Raw genomic sequence first — 21,663 nt, forward strand, 5'->3', positions numbered from 1 at the left:
ATATGCTCACTTGATAAAAATATTGATCTTCAAGTGGAAAGGAAAAGAATCAGGGTTTGGGTTGTTTTGGGGTTTGTTTTTTGCAATCATTTCTAGATAGAAAATATTTTCATTTTGCACAAAGTGGCTTGCAGAAAAATAACCATTCATTATGGCACAGCCTATACACAGTTTCCCCCTCTCCAAACTGGCACTTTTCCTTGATGCTAACCCCACCCCGTGTATTTGGAACACCTTCCCTCTTAGCAGGGATTTCTGTTTGCTTTTACATCTAAGCATTTCTGCTCACAGCAGGTCGTGAAGTAATGGAAGTTAATATCACACAATTCTGATAACCATCTTGCTTTTTCTTCCTCAGTTCCACTGTGACAGGAATTTAGCAGCTAAAATACAAAAAAAGAAATCCTGCTAGATTTAAAGATTAGTTTTGTATCATTTGAAAGAAGTGGTTCCAAGCCTCTCTGAGGAGGTTTCGTTGCTTTGTAACTCAAGAGCCTGACAGAGTGAGGCAAGTGAAGAGGAATAGAGATACTCACATGACAGAACTCCAGCAAGACAGAACAGGGCCCTTCCAATTCTATAAAGTCCAAAGCTGTGATTTTTCTCCTGATATGATTACTCACTCATTAGGCCAGTCCATGCTTTTTGCCAGAGTCCTGGGATGGAGCAAGTTGGAAACTTCAGTCCAAAAGCATTTTTACTCTTCCACTCCTTTTATATTGTTGTAAGGCCTATTTTGCATTGGAGAGAAAATTTCAGGATAAAGAGAGAAGAAATAGGGCCATCCCAGCTCAAAGATAGTTACAGGCATTAATTTTCACAAATATCTAGATTACTCACTGCCCAAGTTTCATGAATAATATATTTTAGCATAGAAAAACAAAATGAAAACAAAAAGTATCAGTGATGAGGCAATTTTAAACTGCATCCTTTCAGAGTAATTTTGTTGTGAGCATCACTAGGAAGCCTGCACTCTGTCAAGACAGACCAGATGATATATTGGTTGATAAAGGCTTTGTAAGAATGTCAGTCTTTTAACTGCATACTTTGTTGTCATAAACGCTGAGCTATGTATGTAAATATTATATCTAAATGGCAACCAAACTCTTAAGAACTAATTTAGCCATGTATGCACAGATGCCTAAGTAATACAGGAGTGTATAGCTCTGTCTGGATTAGGATTAAAAAGAAAATAATGGTACTGGATATCATCAGAAGATCAGGAGAGCTCTCCCCTATGACCTTCCTAAGGAGGGGAGAAATTTTATGTTGCCACTGGGGGATATTTCATTTTACACAATAGTTATGATACCCTGGATCACTGGACTCTCACAACTATTTAATGCCAACAAGAGCCTGATTATCAGGTTGTTATTTTTCTTTGCACAGCTGCTGTTCTCCACATTTTACACGTTTATCCATGAAGTAGTGAAACGGGACTCCCTGGACAATTTTTGAAGAACTGGGCTATGAGCTTGTTTGCTGCTTCACAACACCTGCTGTTTGGGCATTTAGCTCCCAAACTTTCCTCCAGCTGTTTTCAAGCTTCAGTTTGCTCTTGGTCTAGTTCAGAGCGTGACTTAAAATGCAAACCTGAGCAGCTCAGCTCTCCTTTAATGGATGGCTGTTCTTCACCCACATTGCCAGTGTACATCATTCCAGCTCCAGCACAGCTGACAGATAAGGCACAAAGATATGGGAGGCCACCCTGGGCCTCATCTTTAGAGCATATATGGGAAATACAGTATTTCTGACACTCTTTTAAAAGAGAAAAGAAATATGTGAAAAATGAGGAATATTTGACACCCTTTAAAAATAAATAAAAAGGCAGTAAAATATCTGAGCTGCCTCAAACATGGCTCTGAAGGCTGCAAGGGGATGAAACATGGGATATCTCCCAGCAAAGTCAATTCAATGGCATGTCAGATGGGCTGGTGAGAATATATCAAACTACTTTTTTTCATATTTAGTCTTTTTAAAAAGAAGCCATCACAGAGCATGCAATAGGTATTTCTGACCAGGTATTCTCAACAAAAGCCACTGAACTGTCAGCTCAACTTCACTGCCTACAGCAAAGCATGTCAGACAAGACTGATGCATGGCACACTCTTCCTTGCACTAAAAAAAAACCCTAAATCCAAAACATTTGCCAAAAGTTCAACCACTATAAACCAGGATATAAACTGTTAATTTACCATTTTATCCTATTCTCATTTTTCCAAGAGACACAACTGAGAAAGTAAAAATAATCCTGACCAGATTCACGGATGAGGTGATAACTGCATCCCTCCTACACAAAATCCAGCTAAATAGAATTTCTTCAGAACAGGAGAAAATTTCTACTTCCACTTTAACCCACAGGGCTTTTGTGTGATGACTCTACAATTATTACAGAAGCTGGAGGAGCAAGTGTTACCATTCCTAACACATGGAGTCTCGTGGGGGTCATGGATATGCCTGTGCCACGCACTCCTCCTCTGGCCCCCACCAGCTCTGGTGGAAGGCAGTGAAGTGCCAAATGCAGAAAACTCTCATTTCTCCCCTGCACCCTTTTCTACCAATACACAGCCCACTCAAATCCCATTTCAGAACCAGCCCCAGGTGAGTTTCTCTCATTCTCTACCCATTTAATAAGCCTGACCTCCCAAGTTCTTTCCTGGCACAAAGAATATTATTAATAAGCCGCTCAATCCATCATATTGACCTGCATTATTTTAAATTAAAGTTAATGTCAGCAATGAGAAAAGGATTATAAGGTTAAAATATATGTACTGAATATCTCTGTACCATTTCTTTTTGGTCATATAGATAAAATTTACATGAAAATATAGCTTTGCCATGGCCAAATCATCACTAGGTACATACGTCATGAAGGTCAAATGATTTCTTCTGTGCCAAACTTCTGGTACCTGGTACTTACAGATCTCCAAAGGTCTGCAATAATATTGTCATCCTTTAAACAGCTACCAAGTCAATCATATCTCTAATTTTTAAAAAAATAACATCTATTTTTTCCCTTGTGACACTCAGGATTAGGAAGGAGACCTCTCTCATCAGGTAGGAACATTTTCTTGTAGGTAGGAAAGGAGTCCATGCAAACCACAGCTTAGTGCTCAGCTCACAAAATTACTCATTCTGTTCAATGTGGAAAAGGTTGTTGAGAGCACATAAACAAAAAGTACAAGAGAAAACCAAAACTAAAAATGACAGGCAGCAAATATGCGATGTATCTTCTCTCCTTAGGGAGCACTGATTAACAGACAATAGGCTTTGGAGAAATGCTTTTATTCAACTGTTGCAGAGTAAATATCTTCTTGTGTAAAACAGTACTTCATAAATCCATTGTAGGAGTAACCAACACAATGAGCCATCATAGGGCAATTGCAAGTAAAGGATTACTGAGGAAGCTGCTGAAAATCTCTCATGCTGGACATGGCTCAGTGGTTCACAAATCCAACAAGTGATTTCCCAGACAGAAATACACCTTTCTATACACAGAAATACGCCTGCCTGGAACCCCAAATGCCAAGAGCTGCACATCAGATGATGGCTTCATCCCCAGTGACCCCTGCAGGACTGACAGGCTCTAAGTGACTGCTGAGAAGCATTTCAGGTGCCATCTGACCAAAGAATGAGAAGGGAAGGCAAAAACCCTACAGATGGTGTAACACCCTCCACTCCTCAGTTCAGCCTTTCGCTTCTCTAACCCAAGGAACCAAATGAAAAATATATGACAACAAAACCTGCAAACAGCTCCCCATCTATTATACAACTGAAATCATAAGAAATGAGCTTGTTGAAATAACAAATGAACGTGCAATTGCTTTGCTTCACATAACTCCCATATGTTTTTAGACATGTTTTGAAAGACAACTTTTTGAGATTAATAAATGCCATGCAATACACTTGGTTCTTGTCCACTGAGGACTGGGCCCAATCACAGCTAAAAGCTTTTGCCACTTAGAATATGAATGGAGAACCTCACGGCACAAATGGAAAATATATATGTTTATGGTTATGAGAATATGCAAATGTGCTGCCTGGTCTCCAGAATGTCCTTGCCATGCTCATAGATTTGAATTTCTCACAGGGGATTGAGTTTTACAGAGGGCAAAGGCAGAAGACAACTGAAATATCTTCCAAGGGAAAGGCAATGATATTCCATATCTTCTCTCCCTGACTAAGATAAAGTAGGACCTACCAATTGTTTTGCTCCCTGTTTCAGCTTATTATTGAAACCTCACAAACTGAATAGTCATGTTTAGCTACTGGAAAGGGAATTCCTAGACATAAGATAAGGATGTTCTCATTCACAGTTGTTCCCCCTAGTTGTGGGGAATGTGAATTTTCTTTCAGCATGAGGAAGATTTGCATTTTTTTTTTCCAGACAATCACTCTTTGCTCATTAAATGATCCAAGGATGACTGGTCCAATGGGCATGATCCAGTTGCAGCACCATATTTACCATGTGTGTTCATCACTCAGCACGGAGGCTTGCACAGGTACTCTTCAGTTTTCCCTGTCATTACTGAATTGCATGGCTGTAACAGCTTTTATGTGCTGTTTTCTTTTTCTTAAATAATATGAAAATGGTCTTCAGATTCTGTACACAGTACATGAGTAAACACGCAACAAGGGTTAGGGAATGCTCTGCTTGGCCTGCAGTGCAGCCTGGTCTGGGATACAGATCACACCCTTAGAAAAAAAGAGCCTTTGGTGCAGGGAAGCACAGATTATGAAAAAGATCAGAGGGAAAAAACAGCTAAGTGAATAGTATCTCTCACACATTTCTTTTTATTTAAATTTTTATGATCTTTGAAAAACACTTTTTGAAAGAGACAGTTTGTCTAAGATACTATTTTACTGCCAAGTCATCAGTGTCTGCTGTAACAGAGCAAAAGGAGGAGCAGATGATATCAGATATACTCCACAGAAACTAGAAAACACAAAGATTAAATTCTGCATTAGAATGATTTTAGACACTATATTTGTAGTATACATAATAAAATTAATTCTAAACGATGCAAGTGTTTTGTTTTATGACCACTAAATTCAATACTTCTCTGCAAGTCTACCTTCTTACCCAAGTGCTTTGAAATCTCTGAGCCTCTTCTGTACTCATCATTAAGTATCACTTGTACCTCATAGCATAAATATGAATTTTTCAACCAAGAGCACTGGAGAAAAAGAACTGACTACAGAAAATAATAACCACATCCAAACCATCTGTTAGAAAAAAAAGAATTACTCAAACCAAAATGATGAGAACAAGAGGAGACTACAACTAAAAACATACAACTTATCACCAGCACTTCTCTAAAACCCTAAAAGCAGCAATTTGAGCCACAGTAAACATATAAAGATGTAAGCAATGTTTGTCTATGTTTAGAGCACAAAAAAATATTAAAAAATAAAGGTCTAAAAGCAATAAGCTCTGACAAAAAAAAAACCATATCCCTAAAGCATACCACTGAAAATGCTTCTTTAAATCTCTTGAAACACATCTATTGAGATCTGTGGAGATCAACATTTTCTCTCTTTTTTTATTGTATATTTTTTTCCACCGTTAAAAGAAGTGAATGAGAGGAAGGCTGCCTGAGATTACAGAAGGAATAGGAGGTGGTGTAGAGGGACTCCCTGCTGGAAAACAACCAGTTGTGGAAAGGACTGAACTCCCAGGTGCTCAGTGAGCATGGGAACAAACCAGAGACTATAATTTTAAGGCTGATCCCTGGTTATATGCCAATTTTTATTTCACAGAGCAAGCTCCAACTATTACAAAACCTGTAACAAGTGGGCAGCTGATCCCTCACTGGTGGGGCTTTCCCAGCACAGACCTGGAAGTGTTTTACAAATACTATTATGTAAATATTAACAAATATTTAAAGTGATATTGGTTTTGTTGGAGAGCTTTTGTTGAGTCTGGGGGTTTTTTGCTTGGTTGATTGGTTTTAGTCTTTTGAGGAGGGAGCTGCTTGTTTATTTGTTTAAGTAGGGAAATAAGGGTGAAAGATGATATTAAGAACTCTCTAAATCTCACGTGACAAATAAAGGCCACACAGAGCAAGGGAACAAGGAAGAACCTATCTGTAAGCAAGGCTGACATCTCACAAGAGGTTCAGTGGTAAATTATCCTTCTGCATACGGGGCATGAACAGAAATTAGATCATAGAGTGGAAAAAGTGGACATTCATGAGCAAATAGTAAATTATCTGATGTACAAAAGGCACTACTAGAAATCACCCTGTTCTCCTAACTGTTGAATTCTTCTTTAAAAATTTGCTACCAGTTCGTAAAAGAGTTTGCAAATGATCAGTTGGAACTTGCATTTTAATTTCGTTGGTTTCTGAATTTGCCACTCTTTCTCTCTTTTTATGGCTTCCCAAAGCTGGAATTCACAAGCATTCTGAATGAAATCCCTTTGGGTCTCATCACTGGAATCAAAGGAAAACAAATGTCTGGGGGAAAAGGTTATTCTGGAAATCGGGTCTGTTGAAAGGAGTTGACATATTGCACAACACAGCAGCTTGATTGGTTGTAGCTGTCATTTTTCTGTATCTTATAGAGGAATACAAAACTATATCTTAGCTATGGCAGCCAAAACAAGACTACTTAAAAATAAACTGTCTTGAAAACCATTTGGCCAATTTATACGTCAATTAGGTGAGACTCTTATTCACTGTACACTTCTTATTTAACTAGTAAATAGCAGCTAGAATAACTTGGCTGAAGACTGATAACCAGCTTCTGAAGGCTGAAGTATCACAACTCGAGCCTTTCTCCATGCTCAAGGAAGGCTTATCTTTAATGACCTCACTAGTCTTATTTCATAACATCTCTGCGTGGCATTTCTTGATGTATTTTTTCAATTTTTCCCTTCAGAGAGAAGATCACTATTAATTTAAGTGAGCTCAGAAATGGTTCAGATGGATGGTTTTGGTTACTCTCCAGTGACATCCATGCAGTTTATTACATAAGCAGTTTACTGCAGTGAAGTCATTACACTGCGTCCAGCCACAGAGCAGCCTCTCTCTGTTTGACTCCTCAGCTCCTGTTTAACCACTTCCCTCCAAACAGGTGAGTGTGCTTTCTTGCTATAGCAAACCTTTACTTCACCATTTGTTTCCAACTGACATTTCCTTTCTTCCTTTGTTTTGTTTTGGGTTTGGTTTTTGTTGGTTTTTTTTTTTGGTAATTTTTTAAAATATACTGCAGATGATTACATAAGTGATTTATTATAGGAACCCTACTGTTTGAGGGGCAAAACTTGTTTAAAAGAAATCCAGCAGCTACAGTAATCCCTTAGGGCAAAATGTACTTCCACTTAATTTCTCTACTATGTATTACAACCATATAATTGCTTAAAACAGAAGCTACACATACAAATTTTGCTTGGCACCAAATACCTGGCTTCAGAGAGTACACTCAAGTTGCATGCTGTGTTTTGCTACAAATCCATTGCACCACCTAAAGTATTTCAAAGAGATCACTAACAGAAATATTTTGAACTACCTAAAATAAATCAGCAAGTAAGCAAACCACAGTATTTTGCTAAAGGTTATATTAAAATAAGCCACAGTGTTCCTGAAACATATTTTATATGTGCATGGCTTTATCATTCCTCATGCCCTTTTTCCAATGCACTGAATAAAATCATGAGACAAACATCAGAGATGGAAAATATCTGCTAGATCATTTAGACCATCCCAGTGCCAGTTCAGGATTGTTTCCTTTATTTTCTAGTGTTTTGTCAAACCCACTTTTAAATACGCTGTATGTTCCAAGTAATGAGATTTCCACTACTTTCCCCTGGGAAATACATTTATATAACAACTTTCTTCCCCAAGGATCCCAAAGTGTTTTATAAAAATATACATACAAATCACTTCCCCACTAGAGTACAATCACTTATGAGGCACAGGGTGGCAGCCAGGAGGGAAATGATACACAGTACTCTGCAAATTTATAGCAGGAGGGAAAATCCTGCCCAAGGACAGAGGGGCAAATCCCTATCCCTATGACAAATACCAGGAACTCACACATATCCACAGACAGCAAATAGAAGTGTGGTTTCAACCTGAACCTGCAGAAACGAGCTTGAGCACCTTCATAGGCAAAGGACATTTTGGACAGGTTTTGAACACGGTCACAAAGACCTGGAGTAGCTTAACAAAGTAAATATGTTATCCTGGTAGGAATACCAGAACAGGGATTGGATTTCTGAAACAGCTAGTTACTTGAGGACTGTGCTTGGATCATTCCATCACACACTGACACTGATGGTAGGGCAGTCCTGGCTGCTCCCAGCTATCCCAAGTGCACTCAACAGTCCAAGTGTCATTTATTTACTGCTCCCCGTTGGCATAGCAGAGCCCACCCATAAATGCACTGGGGACTGCCTGCTGCTACCCCTGGGCAGCCAGGGAAGGAAGGGGAAACAGGAATCCGGGAGGAAGGAAGAATGGCTTGGTGCTGCTACATTGCTGTGTTTGAGACTGAGTGCCATTGTGCATTAAAGGAGCAGAGTATTATAAGGGCTAGGAAGCAAATAATGCCAGAAACTACATCATATTTGGAAGATTAACAGTTTCCAAGTTCAAACCCCTTGGGTGGAGTTCAGGGATTTTCAGCGCAGATGGTTTGTAGGCAGAGGCTGAGGGTAATGAGAGGGTCAAACCTCATTATCAGCATTGTTTTAGCAACCTTTGCTCATCTTAGGGGGAGAATGAGAGGAAACAGGACAGCCCATGCTCTGGATCTTCCTTCTGTTTAGTTTTGGGCATGAGACTGTTAACAGACCCCCAGTTCCCTCGCTCACTGCCAGTGCTCAGCTAGGAACTAGTCTTATATACAGGACATAAGTGATATGCATAAGTGACTAGAACATCTTCCTCTCAGTAGACAGGCCAGATGCAGCTTCTTGTGTTCTCTCCACCTGGAAGTACACAGGGTATTGGTAAAACTGGACTAACAGATTCTGAAATAAACCATGTTAGATAGCTCTGAATCACAGTCATTAAGCATACTTTTAGGATAGATGAACAAAGGAAGCATTTTCTACCTCCCCTAAAGATTGATAACTTTCTGCACTCTCATGGTGGGACGCTGTAACAGGACACCACATCAGTCAATTGACTCTTAACTAATGAACTCACTGTGCAAAGTCTTCTGCCCTGCTCCATGCACATCATTAATCTGAAAATCAAACTTAGCTGTTGTGCATAAGCACTCCCACTCTACCAGGCTGCAGCACATGTCAAGACTAAGTACAGCTTGGCAAGTGTTCACCCACACTTGCCTTCAGCCACCACTAGAGATGCACCATTCCTCTCCCTCCACTGATGAGCAGCACATTACTTGCACTTAAAATGCAGAAACGAGGTCTTATCCTAGAAAGAGAATTTAACAGGTCCATGTTAATGCTCCTCGTTAGCAAATCCCTGTCCCATTTGACTCTCCATCGTGCCTGCAGCTGCACAGACAGTGACAAGCCATTTGATCCAGTGCTACTGAGAGCCTTTGTGCAGAGGTGAGTCTTTGATCCTTCCCAGTGCTGAAGGAACACAGATGTGATTTCCGAGGGCTTTGCATAAGTTTCAAGCTTGTGGGATTATGGGTGCATAGTACAGCTCCTAAATGTCTCCACGTGCTGCCAGGATGGCATTGATAATGGGGTATTAGCAATGCAAAGGTGGGGAGCTGAGTCATTTTCCTGGGGAGGAGTCCAGCTCTTCCAAAGCCTGCTCTAAACTATGAGCTGATATTGCCAGATGAAAATGAGCATGAAATACTACTGAGCAGCAACACATGCTCCAGCCCTCCCCAAAACCCAGGTATCAAAACCTGGTCCTGCATTAATGCAAAAATTTTACATATTCTCAATTAATATTACAGACACACAAGGAGATACTTTGGTCACAGGGACACAGAGGGGGCTGGCTGTGGGTCAGAATGACTCCAGACAAGGTCCTGATTGCTGTAAGCCCCTGGCTCAAGCAGGTCTGAAACAGAAAAGGACTTACTTTTTCTGAAAACACTGGATTACAACACTTCTAATCCTGACAAGCAGATACCTACATATTAAACCCTGCTACAAAGACAATATCCAGGCAGACATAGGGCTGCAGGAAGAGGTAGAGCACTTCAGCAGTTTTGCATGACAACAAAATGAACACCACTACATCCAGGATGCTATTGAGTTGTAAACTATTACTGCTCTATTTGGGGCTTAGAAAGTCTGCAGTGTAATAGAGCCAAGCAATATCATTTTTCCATGGGTAGAGTCATGCAGATACACACACCCTCCAAATTAATTTATGTCATTTTGTTTCCAAAGATCCTCCACCATGTGGATGCTGAGAAGCTGCCCAGGCCAGACAAGCAGATGTTCTACAGACTTTGGATCCTGACAGCCCATTCTCCAACTATTTCTGACGGCTAAATAATCTGTCAGTGCCAAAGCAGCATATTTAACTTAAGGGTTGCCAGAAATCAGATACCCACGCCTTTTACTTAAGGAGTACAAGGATATGAAAAACAGGAGAAGTAGCATCATCCACTGCCAGATACACTCACATCCTCCTTGCACACAGCATGAATATCATGTGAGTCCATCATGGTTATTTGTCATTAAATTAGACAGAAGTGATGAAGTAGGCTGTGGAGAATTCTAAGCTATGCAAACAATTACAGTGTTCCAACTGCACACATTCATATCCCATACTGTCTCAAGGAATACTTTATTCTTTAAAAAATCAAATTTGGCGTCAAATAGATCACACAAGTAGAGAAAATCATGGCTCTTAGCTAAAAAAAAAACAAACCGAAACTAAAAATTTACCAATCAATGGAACAAAAGAAGAAAGTAACCCATCCAACTGATGAAAACTCCTTCTGTAACGCTTGATTTATAGGGATTAAATCTGCTTCCACATAGAGAAATATTTTCTAGATAAAATGGTAAATGTCTAAGTGGAAATGTGTTCATTTCCATTGGAGAAAGCATAGCCACAGCACAGAAAGATGAGTCTCTCTTCACCCAATTTGGACTTAGAATCACAGAATCAATAAGGTTGGAAAAGTCTTTTAAGATCAAGCCCAGACATCAAGCCAGCACCACCACCATGTTCACCCCTAAGCCACATCCTCAAGTGTCTGCCTTCATCCATGGTGAACCGAGGGATGCTGATCTGTTCATCCAGCACATTTTTTCTGTTTAGGAATTTCACAGCAGATAACTGCACGGAGGAGCTGGGAAGAGGAAGGAAATCTTTGCTGCTTTACCAGTAATTTGTCAGACAAGACCACTGCTTTATACATTTTTGAACCCCCACGGCTTTCCACGTTACTTGTAGGTGAACAGCAAACTTGCCCCCAGAGCTTGCCAAATTAAACTGCAGCTCCTTGAGAGCCCCGTGAACAGCTCCTGTGAAGCACAGTGCTCATAAACACCTTCCTGCAATTCACAGAGATCTCTTTAATAAATTAACAAAGCTGTCACAGAAGTATAAATGGGAAATCATTTTTTTAAATAGAACCATTTAAGATCACACAATTTCAGAAGCCTTTTGCAACATTTTATAATTCCTTTAGGCCACTGCAGGTCTCCTTTACACTTGTGACGATGCCCCTTTCAATTTGCATTTAAAAGACAGTAAATTGCAGGGTTCATAAACATTTTTATAGTGATTTATTGAAGACCAGAATGTCACTCCTGTTCTTCACACTTTAGCAGTCCTGGGAATCGGCTGCAGGGCTGTATGTGTAATCTTGCTTTACCCATAAACTATACAAGAACAAGCCAGTTCTGAAACCTATTATTTATTTATTTTTTCTTGCTTAAAAGACATTTGTGGCACTATTTTACATCTATATTTATCTTTCAGTTATAAGATGACCCATTTTATTCAGCCTTCAAGTTATAACCAGGTTTTCACAATTTACAAAGTACTTGGTTTGCAAATTAGAATTGTTCAGAGACAGGATTGCATTATGCCAAGGAACAAAGGATTCTTTCTCTTCTCTTTTTAATAAAACACACAAAATCCAAAGAATATTGGATTTATTATCACCACTAGATAACTTTACCATACAGGAATGTACTGAGATTCTTTTTTTATTTAAAACCTAAACCACAGAAATGCACTGTGAAACTTCAGCTGGAGAATATTCTAAGGTTCTACTCCTTCAAAGACAAAAGGGAAAACGTTCCTTGCAATTGGACCTCTGATACTCCTATCCTCCTTCACAGGCAACAAAGTCACAAAAGAAGGTAAACAGTGCCAAGAAGTGTTGTTTATAAGGGCACTGTGATCTTTCCTGCATCCCAGTGGAGCTTTACCAGGGGGAATCTAGAAACCTCTCTGCACAAACAGTGTAGGGAAAAAAAAAAAAACAAGGAAGAAAAAAAAAAAAAGCCTGCACCTCATTTGCCCTTCCAGTGACCAGGAGGGAGTATTTCTTTCTACTTTTTTCACATTACAATAATGGCTTCACAGCTCTTGAAAAGAGCGCTAGTGCACCAGCAAATGGTGCATGACACGCTGAAGCCCTGGTCTTTGTCGCAACAGCTCCGCTCCAAAGAAAGTCCTTCCTTGCCTTCTTTTCCTTGCCATTAACTGTGATGAAATGAGTTTTTCCCCCTTTTGATTCCACCCCCCTCGCTGTCTATTACAGTCTGACCTGATTGCACTTATGCACAGATTATTTCATAGAGACATCCTTTTATTCAGGTTTGCGAGTTTGCCTGCAAGGTTATCTGTTCACAAAGCAACGCCTCATTCCTCGTACTCATTTTTTTTGAAATCTGATCTCATTGATAAGAACAAGACCATTCGCATTGCATTTGTCAGATAAGTAGCTCCATGCCAGAGTAATAATTTTTTGTGACTATTGTCAGGGCTCCAGTTAAAATACATCAACCGATAAAAATGCAAGTATTGTAAAAATAACCTTGCATCAGAAGTGTTGGCCCTCCAGTTTTTCCAAGGCATGTTATGTCCTTTCCCTTAATAACAATCTATTATAGTCAGAGCATCTTCACTTTTTCACAAGAATTATTTTTAAGAATTTTTTTTAAATATTCCTACTGTGGTGCTGCCATTGGTAGCACCGAACTTGAAAGGAAATAAATAAGTAGAGAGAATCAATGTTGCACTGATTGGTTGAATTGGGTTTTTGATTAATTTTAACCAAATTGTTTACTCTGTTCTGATCTGCGACCATTCCCAGCAATAACAAACAGATAAATCTCGTCACCAGCACACACTGAGCAAGCAGCAGCGCAGGGAGGATACGGACAGCGCCACAGTTCAGCTTGTGTGATCCAACACCAAGGAGACTTCGGGATTGCCAGGAAGCTGATTATCTCCAAGTTTGTTTGTGAGAGAACGCTCTGCCCCAGTGCAGCGAAGCTAAACCCGAAGGGGCAGCAGGAGAAGCGCACACAGAGGTCAAATCCTCCGGAACAGCCTGGACGGGAGCCCGGCTTTCCGCATCACCTTGTCATGGAAAGCCATGGAGGCACCAGCACACCTCCTCACCTGGAGAGAGGGGCAGTGTTTTATTAGTAAATATTAGTAAATATTAGCAAAAAGCGAAGGCGAGGAGCCCCCTCTCGCCTTTCATCCTTCGCTCCTGTGGCGGTGGCAGGCGCACAAAGGAGCGGTGACGGCCGGGAGCGGGCAGGGCTGGCAGCGGGAGCCGCATTGAGCAGCCCCGGGCCCGTCTCGGTCTCTGCGCGATGCTGCCGCACACGCGGGCCTGCAGCTGATAACACTGTAATAGTCCTCCTTTGAGGACCGGGGCTCCTGTGTGCTGATTACCCATTTATCACACCTGGCAGCCCTGCTGAACTATAATTACTCTTCTCTTATCCTGCTGCACTGTCATGTCCGAGAGGAGAAGAGAGGCAAAGGCTCCTGGTAATGACACATTACCCTCTTGACAAGCACTTGAAGGTTTTATTGTAAATATTCAAGATATAAAACATCTGAGATTCCCTTTTTAATTATAAAAAGCAATTTTCCGTGCCTCCCGTTCGCCCCCTCCGCCGCCACCAATAGTAAAGTTTAGGCGCCGTTATCCTTCGCTTCCTGCAAACAAACCCTGTTCCCTTTGTCGCCTTAACTCATTGCTAGGAGGGAACTCCGGTATCTCGGGGAAATTATCAAATGTAACGCTGGCAAAATGTGCCATTTGAACACACATCGCTCTCCTACAAAAGTTACATTTCTGCCCCCCAAAAAGGGGAAAATGTGCATTTATATTAAAAAATTAGGAAGAGGGGGGAGGAGAGAAAAAGTCCTGAGCAAATGGGCGGTGAGCGAGTCTTTCATTGGGTGGCTCTTGGGAGATGGGCCTCTTATTGAGAGGAAAGGTCTGCATAAACTAAAAATTAAAGGTATGTGAGGTGCTGTGGTAAATCCAGCCTATTTGTGGGTCTCTAGATGGAGAGCTATGAAGCCAAAGACTTATTTTCCCCTTACTCTCACTATCAGCTGTGAGTTGTAGAGGTTACAGAAGCCATAAGATTCCCCAAAAGAGTGGGGACTCCTGAACACTGGGATGTGATCTGGAGAACTAAAAACCCGAACAATCTTTAATCTGAGATACACAAGACAGTCATTAATACTCCAGCCTCTACAATGATGGTACCAAGCATCATTATATGTTATATGTTATTATATGTTAATTATATGTTCGTTGCCTACACCCATAACATCATACAGTACTCTAGCAAAAAAGTACAGCAGAATTCCTGGAAATCTTGGAACTTGCCTAACCTATAGTTTTTCACCCAGAAACTTGATAGCTAGGCTGATTTCAGTCTCAGATAAAAAAATGCCCAAACAGATAGCATAAAAGATATTTTTAAAAAATTAGGCTGAAAATGGAAATTAATCCGTTCATGTGCATCCACAAGTCCACTGAGAAAACCAAATAGCAATGTGTAACAACAAGGAGTCTCTAAGCATTTCAGAGGGACCTGAGTGAAGACAGGCCACTGTGCAAAAGGAATCCATGGACATATCATTCCAAACCTTCTCGTTACATTTCTGTGTAGCAGCAGCCTGCTCATACTTGGCTTATTTACTGATCTTCCTTGAATTCTAAGAGTTGCCCGCAGTGAGAGGAAAGATTATGTGACAGATACAGGAACTGTCCATTAGAAATTGGTGCTCTGGGTTCTTGCCTAGTTTGCTTAACAAGTGTAATGGCTGTGATGGCCACCCTGACAAGACTAGACGTGGGTTCCTTGTCAGGAGCACAGCACCACCTCGGTGACAGCTGGGGAGCAGCAGTACATGACATGCTGCTGTGGAAATTGCAAACATTTAATGAACATAAACGTCCTACCAAATAGACATACATAAGGATGGAAAAAAGCAGCAATAAAAGTCTCTCAGACTCACACACAGAAACTCAAGGCTATGCTTGGAGCATGCACACGATTTAAAACAATGGATACAGCAGCTATTTTCTAACAAATCACACGGATTTGTATATACTACTGACTGCTCTGTAAAATACATTGAGATAATGAGATAAAAGTTATTTGGTGCTATTAGAGGTGAACGATTCAAACTGATATTAGACTATAAATTACTGAACCCTCAAATGCCCGATTTTGATATATTGGGGTTCCTACTTTGGGGTGAAACAGTCATTAGCACTTCACACACTCTTAATAAAAGAAATTGCAGCAGTCAGGCTTAAAATGACCATTTTCTCCATCTATTCACAACGATTTGAGGTTCCTAGACTGAAATATGAACAGCCTTGCTGAACCAGAATTATTCTGCTTCTCTCGCTTTCTGCCTGCTTCTGTCAGAAAGCCACGGAGCATAGAATGGCAGCGCACAGCTAACCAGATAATTGATATCTCCCCAGCCTATTCACTGTGGGAATCTGTCAGTTAGAGTCTAAAGACACATACACACGCTATGAAAATGAACTTACATAAGTCTTCCTGTGAACTGAATGCAGCCAACATTTTGATGTTTAATTGGCTGGGTCCGGTTTACCAGCGCACACGTGTATTCCAGGGGCTGCACGCCGCACTCCGGCTCTTCCTGACAGATCTATTTAGTCGGGAGGAGGTGTATTTTCCCAAGGTAATTGCTCAGAATCATGCTTCCAAAGTCAAACTGATTCAAACTTTGCTTATTCACTCCTTGCAGACACACAAGTAGGACTATTTGAAAGCAAATGAAAAATCCATAGATCAATGTGCAGAGCCTTCCCCACACAGTGCCACGGAGGGAGTCTATTTCAAACAGGGCTGGTTGTCAGTGGCAGTTACTGCCAGCATCTTTTTAAATATACATCTTTCAGAGCAATGCAGGTCTTTGAGATAATGAAAGATTTGCAACTACTGTATTACCCACGGAGAAGAAATACACACACTCAAATTGGGCACACTCCCACGCATAGGTCCCTGCTAAGTATGAGGAAAAAATAATTGACAGTTATTCAAGTATTTGTGAATATTTTTTACCTGGACTTATTCCCCTAATTAATAGGGCATGTCTGATAAAGTGTGATTTTTTTAGAGACTTTTTCCTGTGCACTTAGTGGCTTGATGTGAAAGCATTTGGAAATCATTTCCCTACACCTGACATGGCATACAGAACTCCAAATTACTCATTTTGCACCTCTTTGGCTTCAAATCAACAACTTAAAAAAGGCTTAGACTGTCTCATCACATATATATCACGAAGACTAGGGATAAAACTCATGTTTTACTTGTCTACACTGCAGAATGGGTTCTAGGTCTTTCTATTGCTGAAGCAAATACCTACTCAGCATTTCCTAAAGTTTCTCATGAATTTAGGCAATCAAGACATATTTGACTTTCTTTTCTCTCCCCTCAAGACTATAAAAAAATCAAATGATTTCCAGAGATGTTGGTCTCATTCTGAATCCAAAACACAGCCCTGTAACAGCTACTGAGAAGAAATGAACACTATCCTAGCTGAAACCGGGACACCAAGTCATGATTCAAAATCATTTTAATAGAGAGCCTTTAGCACTTGTGCTACTCAAGGAAGGACAGAAGCTTAAAGAAAATTTTAATCACAGGGGGAGACAGAAACTGTCTGCACTGCACCCTTATTAGTGCTGGCCAGCGTGGGCTTGCACTCCTACATCACACAGGGTGTTTGCACCACAACATCCACAAGCAGCTTCCTTCCCCCACAGCTTGGATCAGGACAGCATTCCCATTATGCTGACAATGCCTTTTATAACTGGCAGCTTTGAGAGGCAGTAAAACTTGGACACAGAACACCTGCAACTGTGCTGGGGAAGGGAAACACAACCTCTTCTTCACCCCCTGGGTTACAATCCTTTACGGTTTCTTGGTTGTAGATGTTACTGTCAAATTTTCCCCCCATGCCCTATCAACTTGTCTTAATTCACCCAAGAGTTAAAAAGATGACACTGTGACACATCTGGAGGGAGAGCTATAGGGACTATAGGGAAGGATCAGCTCTGTGCTCCCAGAATTAAAGCTCTTCTTTCTGACACCATTCGCAGTGTCCCTTCAAGCCCTTCCTTTTCCAAGATAATTATACAAAGGACTGAGTGTCACTCACAGCTTCACGCCTTCATCTCCTGGAACACAACAAGCTTCAGAATCTGTAGGGCCTGCTTGCACTTCAGGCACACATAGGAGAATGTTTCCAATTTATGTCTTTTATTTTTTTTTCTTCCTCTTCTGAAAATACAAGCCAATGGAAAAAATAATTTTACACATTATTAATGCACATTAATGATAAAACTAGTGAGCATTAGCCCCAGAAGGGCACATTTTCCATAACGATGAAGAACGATGTATAAATTAACACTACAGAGCTTCACAGGTCCATTTCTGGGCCACCCATGATTAAATTAACTACAAAAAGACACAACCAGCACAATACTTAACTGAATTTGGGAGTCATCTCACTGAAAAGCAGGAAGTTAAATAAATCCATCTTACAATAGTCACCACATTCATGTGTATTATTTAATACAGTGGTGTGCTTATTCCACTGTTAGTGCTTCAACAAAACAAAATAAATTGTGCCTTCACCTCCATCCACTGCTCTGCTAATAAACTGGAGGCTTTCCCAAATGCATAGCTGTGAAAAAATAAACTCTAGCTTTTCACAGAACCAGTTTTTAAGAAGGCATAGCATGTTTTAAAGATTCCTGCTATTAGTCACTTAACACTTATATTAATTTGATTCATCAGATACTCATATTTCACCATCTGATCTGGAAGCTGGTTAATCAATTAACTGGTTTATTCCTGTATATTTCAGTACATTTTACTGAATTCAATAAATGACTACTTTACCTATTCATTTTGTTAACAGGCTGGTTTCTTCATTGGGCTTAATTTAATTTGATTTCACTGTAACAGCTGACATAGGGGGATATTCAAAAAAACGAGGGTACTTGTGCACAAAAGCAACTTCTTGGAAGCAGGATAAAGACATTCAGAGAGCTATGCTCTCTGCTTAATTTTTTTTGCCTCTAAAAAAACAAAGCTACTTGAAAGAAGAAAGTTAAGAGTAAGTTAATTGCTTAACAAACCATAAAAATCACAGAAAAGAGCTAAAAAGAGAATAGGAACACTCAAACTAGTGAAAATTCAGGACTATTTTTAATAATTGGAGTTCTTAGGGGCATAAGAATTATATATCAGTTTAAAAGCATGAATAATGTTTTGAACTTTACAGAAAAAAAAAAAAATCTGTTTCAATTCTTTCCTCCCCTGAAAAGATAATTTCCCCTCAAAGGCCACAAGCTTCCCATAACATGTTTTCAGCACTACAGAACTGAACACTGAGAGTTGAAAACTTTCATTTATAGAGCAAAAGGCTCAAGAAAAAAAAAAAGAAAAGCCAACAGCCCATCCAAGAAATAAACCTGCCATTGTCATATCCTTGTGAGACTCTAGGATAATAAAACCTCATTGTTTTTTGTTTATCAGATGATATAAGTGATGAATTTTTAAAGCAATGTCTTTTACACCAGACAGGTTATTTCTGTAGGCTAATTTTTCATAGCCACTTTGCATTGAAACCTCCAGCTTCACAAAGATGATATTTCTAGAACAATTCTATTTTTCTTTTTTTATCACCTTAGTAGTCTTTTCCCAGCTGTATCCACAGGGGAATGGAAATACCCAATTGCAAACGTGACAGCGCTGACTTCTGCAAAGTAGCTTAATTACTCATTACGAGATTCCATCAACAGAAGCTCCGGTCTGTGGTTTTGTAATAAGTGCTGTTATCTTTCCTTGGATTTTCATTCCTTCACAAAGGGGGATATGGCAGTGCTTTCCACATCCACATTTTATATGGAGAAGAATGAGAGAATTTTAATGCATGAATTTGATGTCATTAACAATGCTGACAGCTGTTTAATCCCAGAGGAAACAACAGCTGAGTCCCAAATGCACCAACCAAAAAAAAAAAAAAAAAAAAAGTAAAATAAAACAAATTAACTCTTCAGTGCATCTCACTGGAGGTACACTATGAATCAAATCACCCCCTACCTACAGTGTTTGTCAATTCTTTAGTTACAGAATCAGTAACCTCAACTGATAACAAAACTAAAAGCTACTCCATCCTGACTGCTAGACTTTAGTTACGAAAACACATTTATTAAATGGTCCTGTTCCAAATTTCCCATTAATTAAAATTTAATTCTTCTCCAAACACAATGTGAGATAAACCAGCACAACAAATAGTAATGATAATAATATAAATTATAAACATAGGTGAAGCTGAGTTCTGAAAAATAATGTAAACTAATCCAAAAGGGATGGTATAAAAATACATTTAAAATGGATCCTCCAGCAGAAGTAGAAAACACAACGTGGGTTATGCTGCAACTCTGTTACCGTTCAATTTAAAACAGAACATTTAGATACAAGCCCATGACAGCAAATTTGCTTTTGTTCTGTTTCCCACCTCCACACACACAGACACATACACTACAAGGACTTTTTAAGGGTATGGAATGAAAAGGAGTACTTATAATATGTATATTTAGGATATATACCCACACTTCTTTAATCCATCTATTTTTCCATTGGTTATGGCATCACTTGCCATGTACATATTTTTTTGAGTTTTGCTACTGACTCAAATATTAAAAGACCCAAGCTATAGCTGATTAAGACATACCTTTACAGTCTGCAGCCCTTGTGTAACAGATAAAGCTTTATAAGCCCTGCCTTGGGAAGGCTCCCATCCATTTAGAACACTAGACTTTAAACAGATGTCCAAAGTATTCACGTTATAAACAGCAACATTATATGAATTTAAATCTCACTCTTTGTCTGACCATCTGTCAGAGACTGAAATATTATAGTTTATGACTTAAACATTTTCTTAAAGGACTTTTAAAACTGTATTACAAAAACTGCAGAGAAGACTACCACACCTTGAATGGGGCCCTGACCTAGGCCTTACACCGCTCACTGATGAAGATAAGACAAAGTAACAACTCAGGGCTGGGGACGTTCACAAAGCACAGCCTTAACACCTCCCAGGTGGAGACCACAGCCCCAGGGCTATCAGTGCCAGGCTTGCACAGACCCTCGAACCAAGGGGTGGAGGGAGGAGAGGCTTTGGGTACCTTGGAAAGCCTCTGGTCAGAGATGCAGTGACTGCCCATCCTCCACTGTGCAGAGCCCAGCTGAGGGGTGCTCACCGGGGGGTGGGAAGCTCATCCACAGCAAAAGGGGTGACATGGCCCATCACAGGGCCCCCCTCAAAGGGGTCCCCAGATCCAGCACCAGAGCACCAGAGATGATGCAACAGACCCTCAGCGTTGCAAGGGACAGTGTCAAGCCAGCCCCTGCAAGAGAGGCACGTGGGTGTTCCCACCTGGCCCAAAGTGTGCATTAATCCACGGGATTCTGTACTTTGTGGTGTGTGGTGGTGTGGCCACAGCAGCAACGGGGGACCCTCACCACCAGCAGAGCAGATGGAGGGGAGCAATGAGACGTCGTTGGGACCCTCAGATGGGTGAGATGCTTCCACCTAACCCCTGTCACCTCTCCCTGTCCCCATACCCCCCACGCGCACTTCTTTTTCTATTTCTTTCTTTTCTCTTCCCTTCTCTTTGCCTCTTTTACTATTAAATAAAATACATCAATTTTTTGGCATCAACATCTAACCTTGTTTGGTTTTAATCCCATTTCTGGGAACATTTTGAATCTTCTAAGTTCCTTCCGGTCTATGCACAGAGATTTAGCTTGCTTTGCTTTTCTGAGTTTAAACCGGATCGTAACACCATCTTCTCTTTAACAGCAGCTGTTTCCCTTCATCTGGGAGCAGGGCTGCCTCTGCAGCTCCCCTTTCCCGGGGACAGGGCCACCCCTCTCCTCCCACACCCGATCCCTGATCCCAGGAAGGGCTCTGGGGGACAGAGATGTCCGAGGGTGACAGCACAAGTTGGACGAGCTCTGAGATCTGGGGGAGGCAGCGTGTCAGCAGGTTGATGAACTCCAATCCCAGCATCATGAAGAATACAAAGGTCTCCCTATTGACTAAACGAGACAACTCTGGGCACACAAAATGTGCTGCTCAAATGCTTCATAACAAGACGTGCAGTCATATTTTCTTGCAGTTAATACGGCAGAGGGTGAGGGAAAAACAG

At 40.5% G+C, this 21,663-nt stretch overlaps 1 protein-coding gene across 3 annotated transcripts in view; it reads right to left on the reverse strand.

The window, feature by feature from the left end:
* Positions 1 to 21,663, reverse strand: part of WWOX (WW domain containing oxidoreductase) — a 487,168-nt gene that overhangs the window by 107,576 nt on the left and 357,929 nt on the right. Inside the window, exon 9 of one of the 3 annotated variants that reach the window (XM_069026691.1) lies at positions 581 to 731. The exons of the other annotated variants lie outside the window; for them this stretch is intronic. Within the exon in view, the coding sequence (XP_068882792.1) occupies positions 681 to 731 (51 nt within the window). The 3' untranslated portion in view covers positions 581 to 680. Of the gene's footprint in view, positions 1 to 580; positions 732 to 21,663 lie in introns of those variants that run through there. 3 annotated transcript variants of the gene reach the window in all.

This window comes from Aphelocoma coerulescens, chromosome 11, assembly GCF_041296385.1.
Source record: "Aphelocoma coerulescens isolate FSJ_1873_10779 chromosome 11, UR_Acoe_1.0, whole genome shotgun sequence".
NCBI classification, from domain to species: Eukaryota; Metazoa; Chordata; class Aves; order Passeriformes; family Corvidae; genus Aphelocoma; species Aphelocoma coerulescens.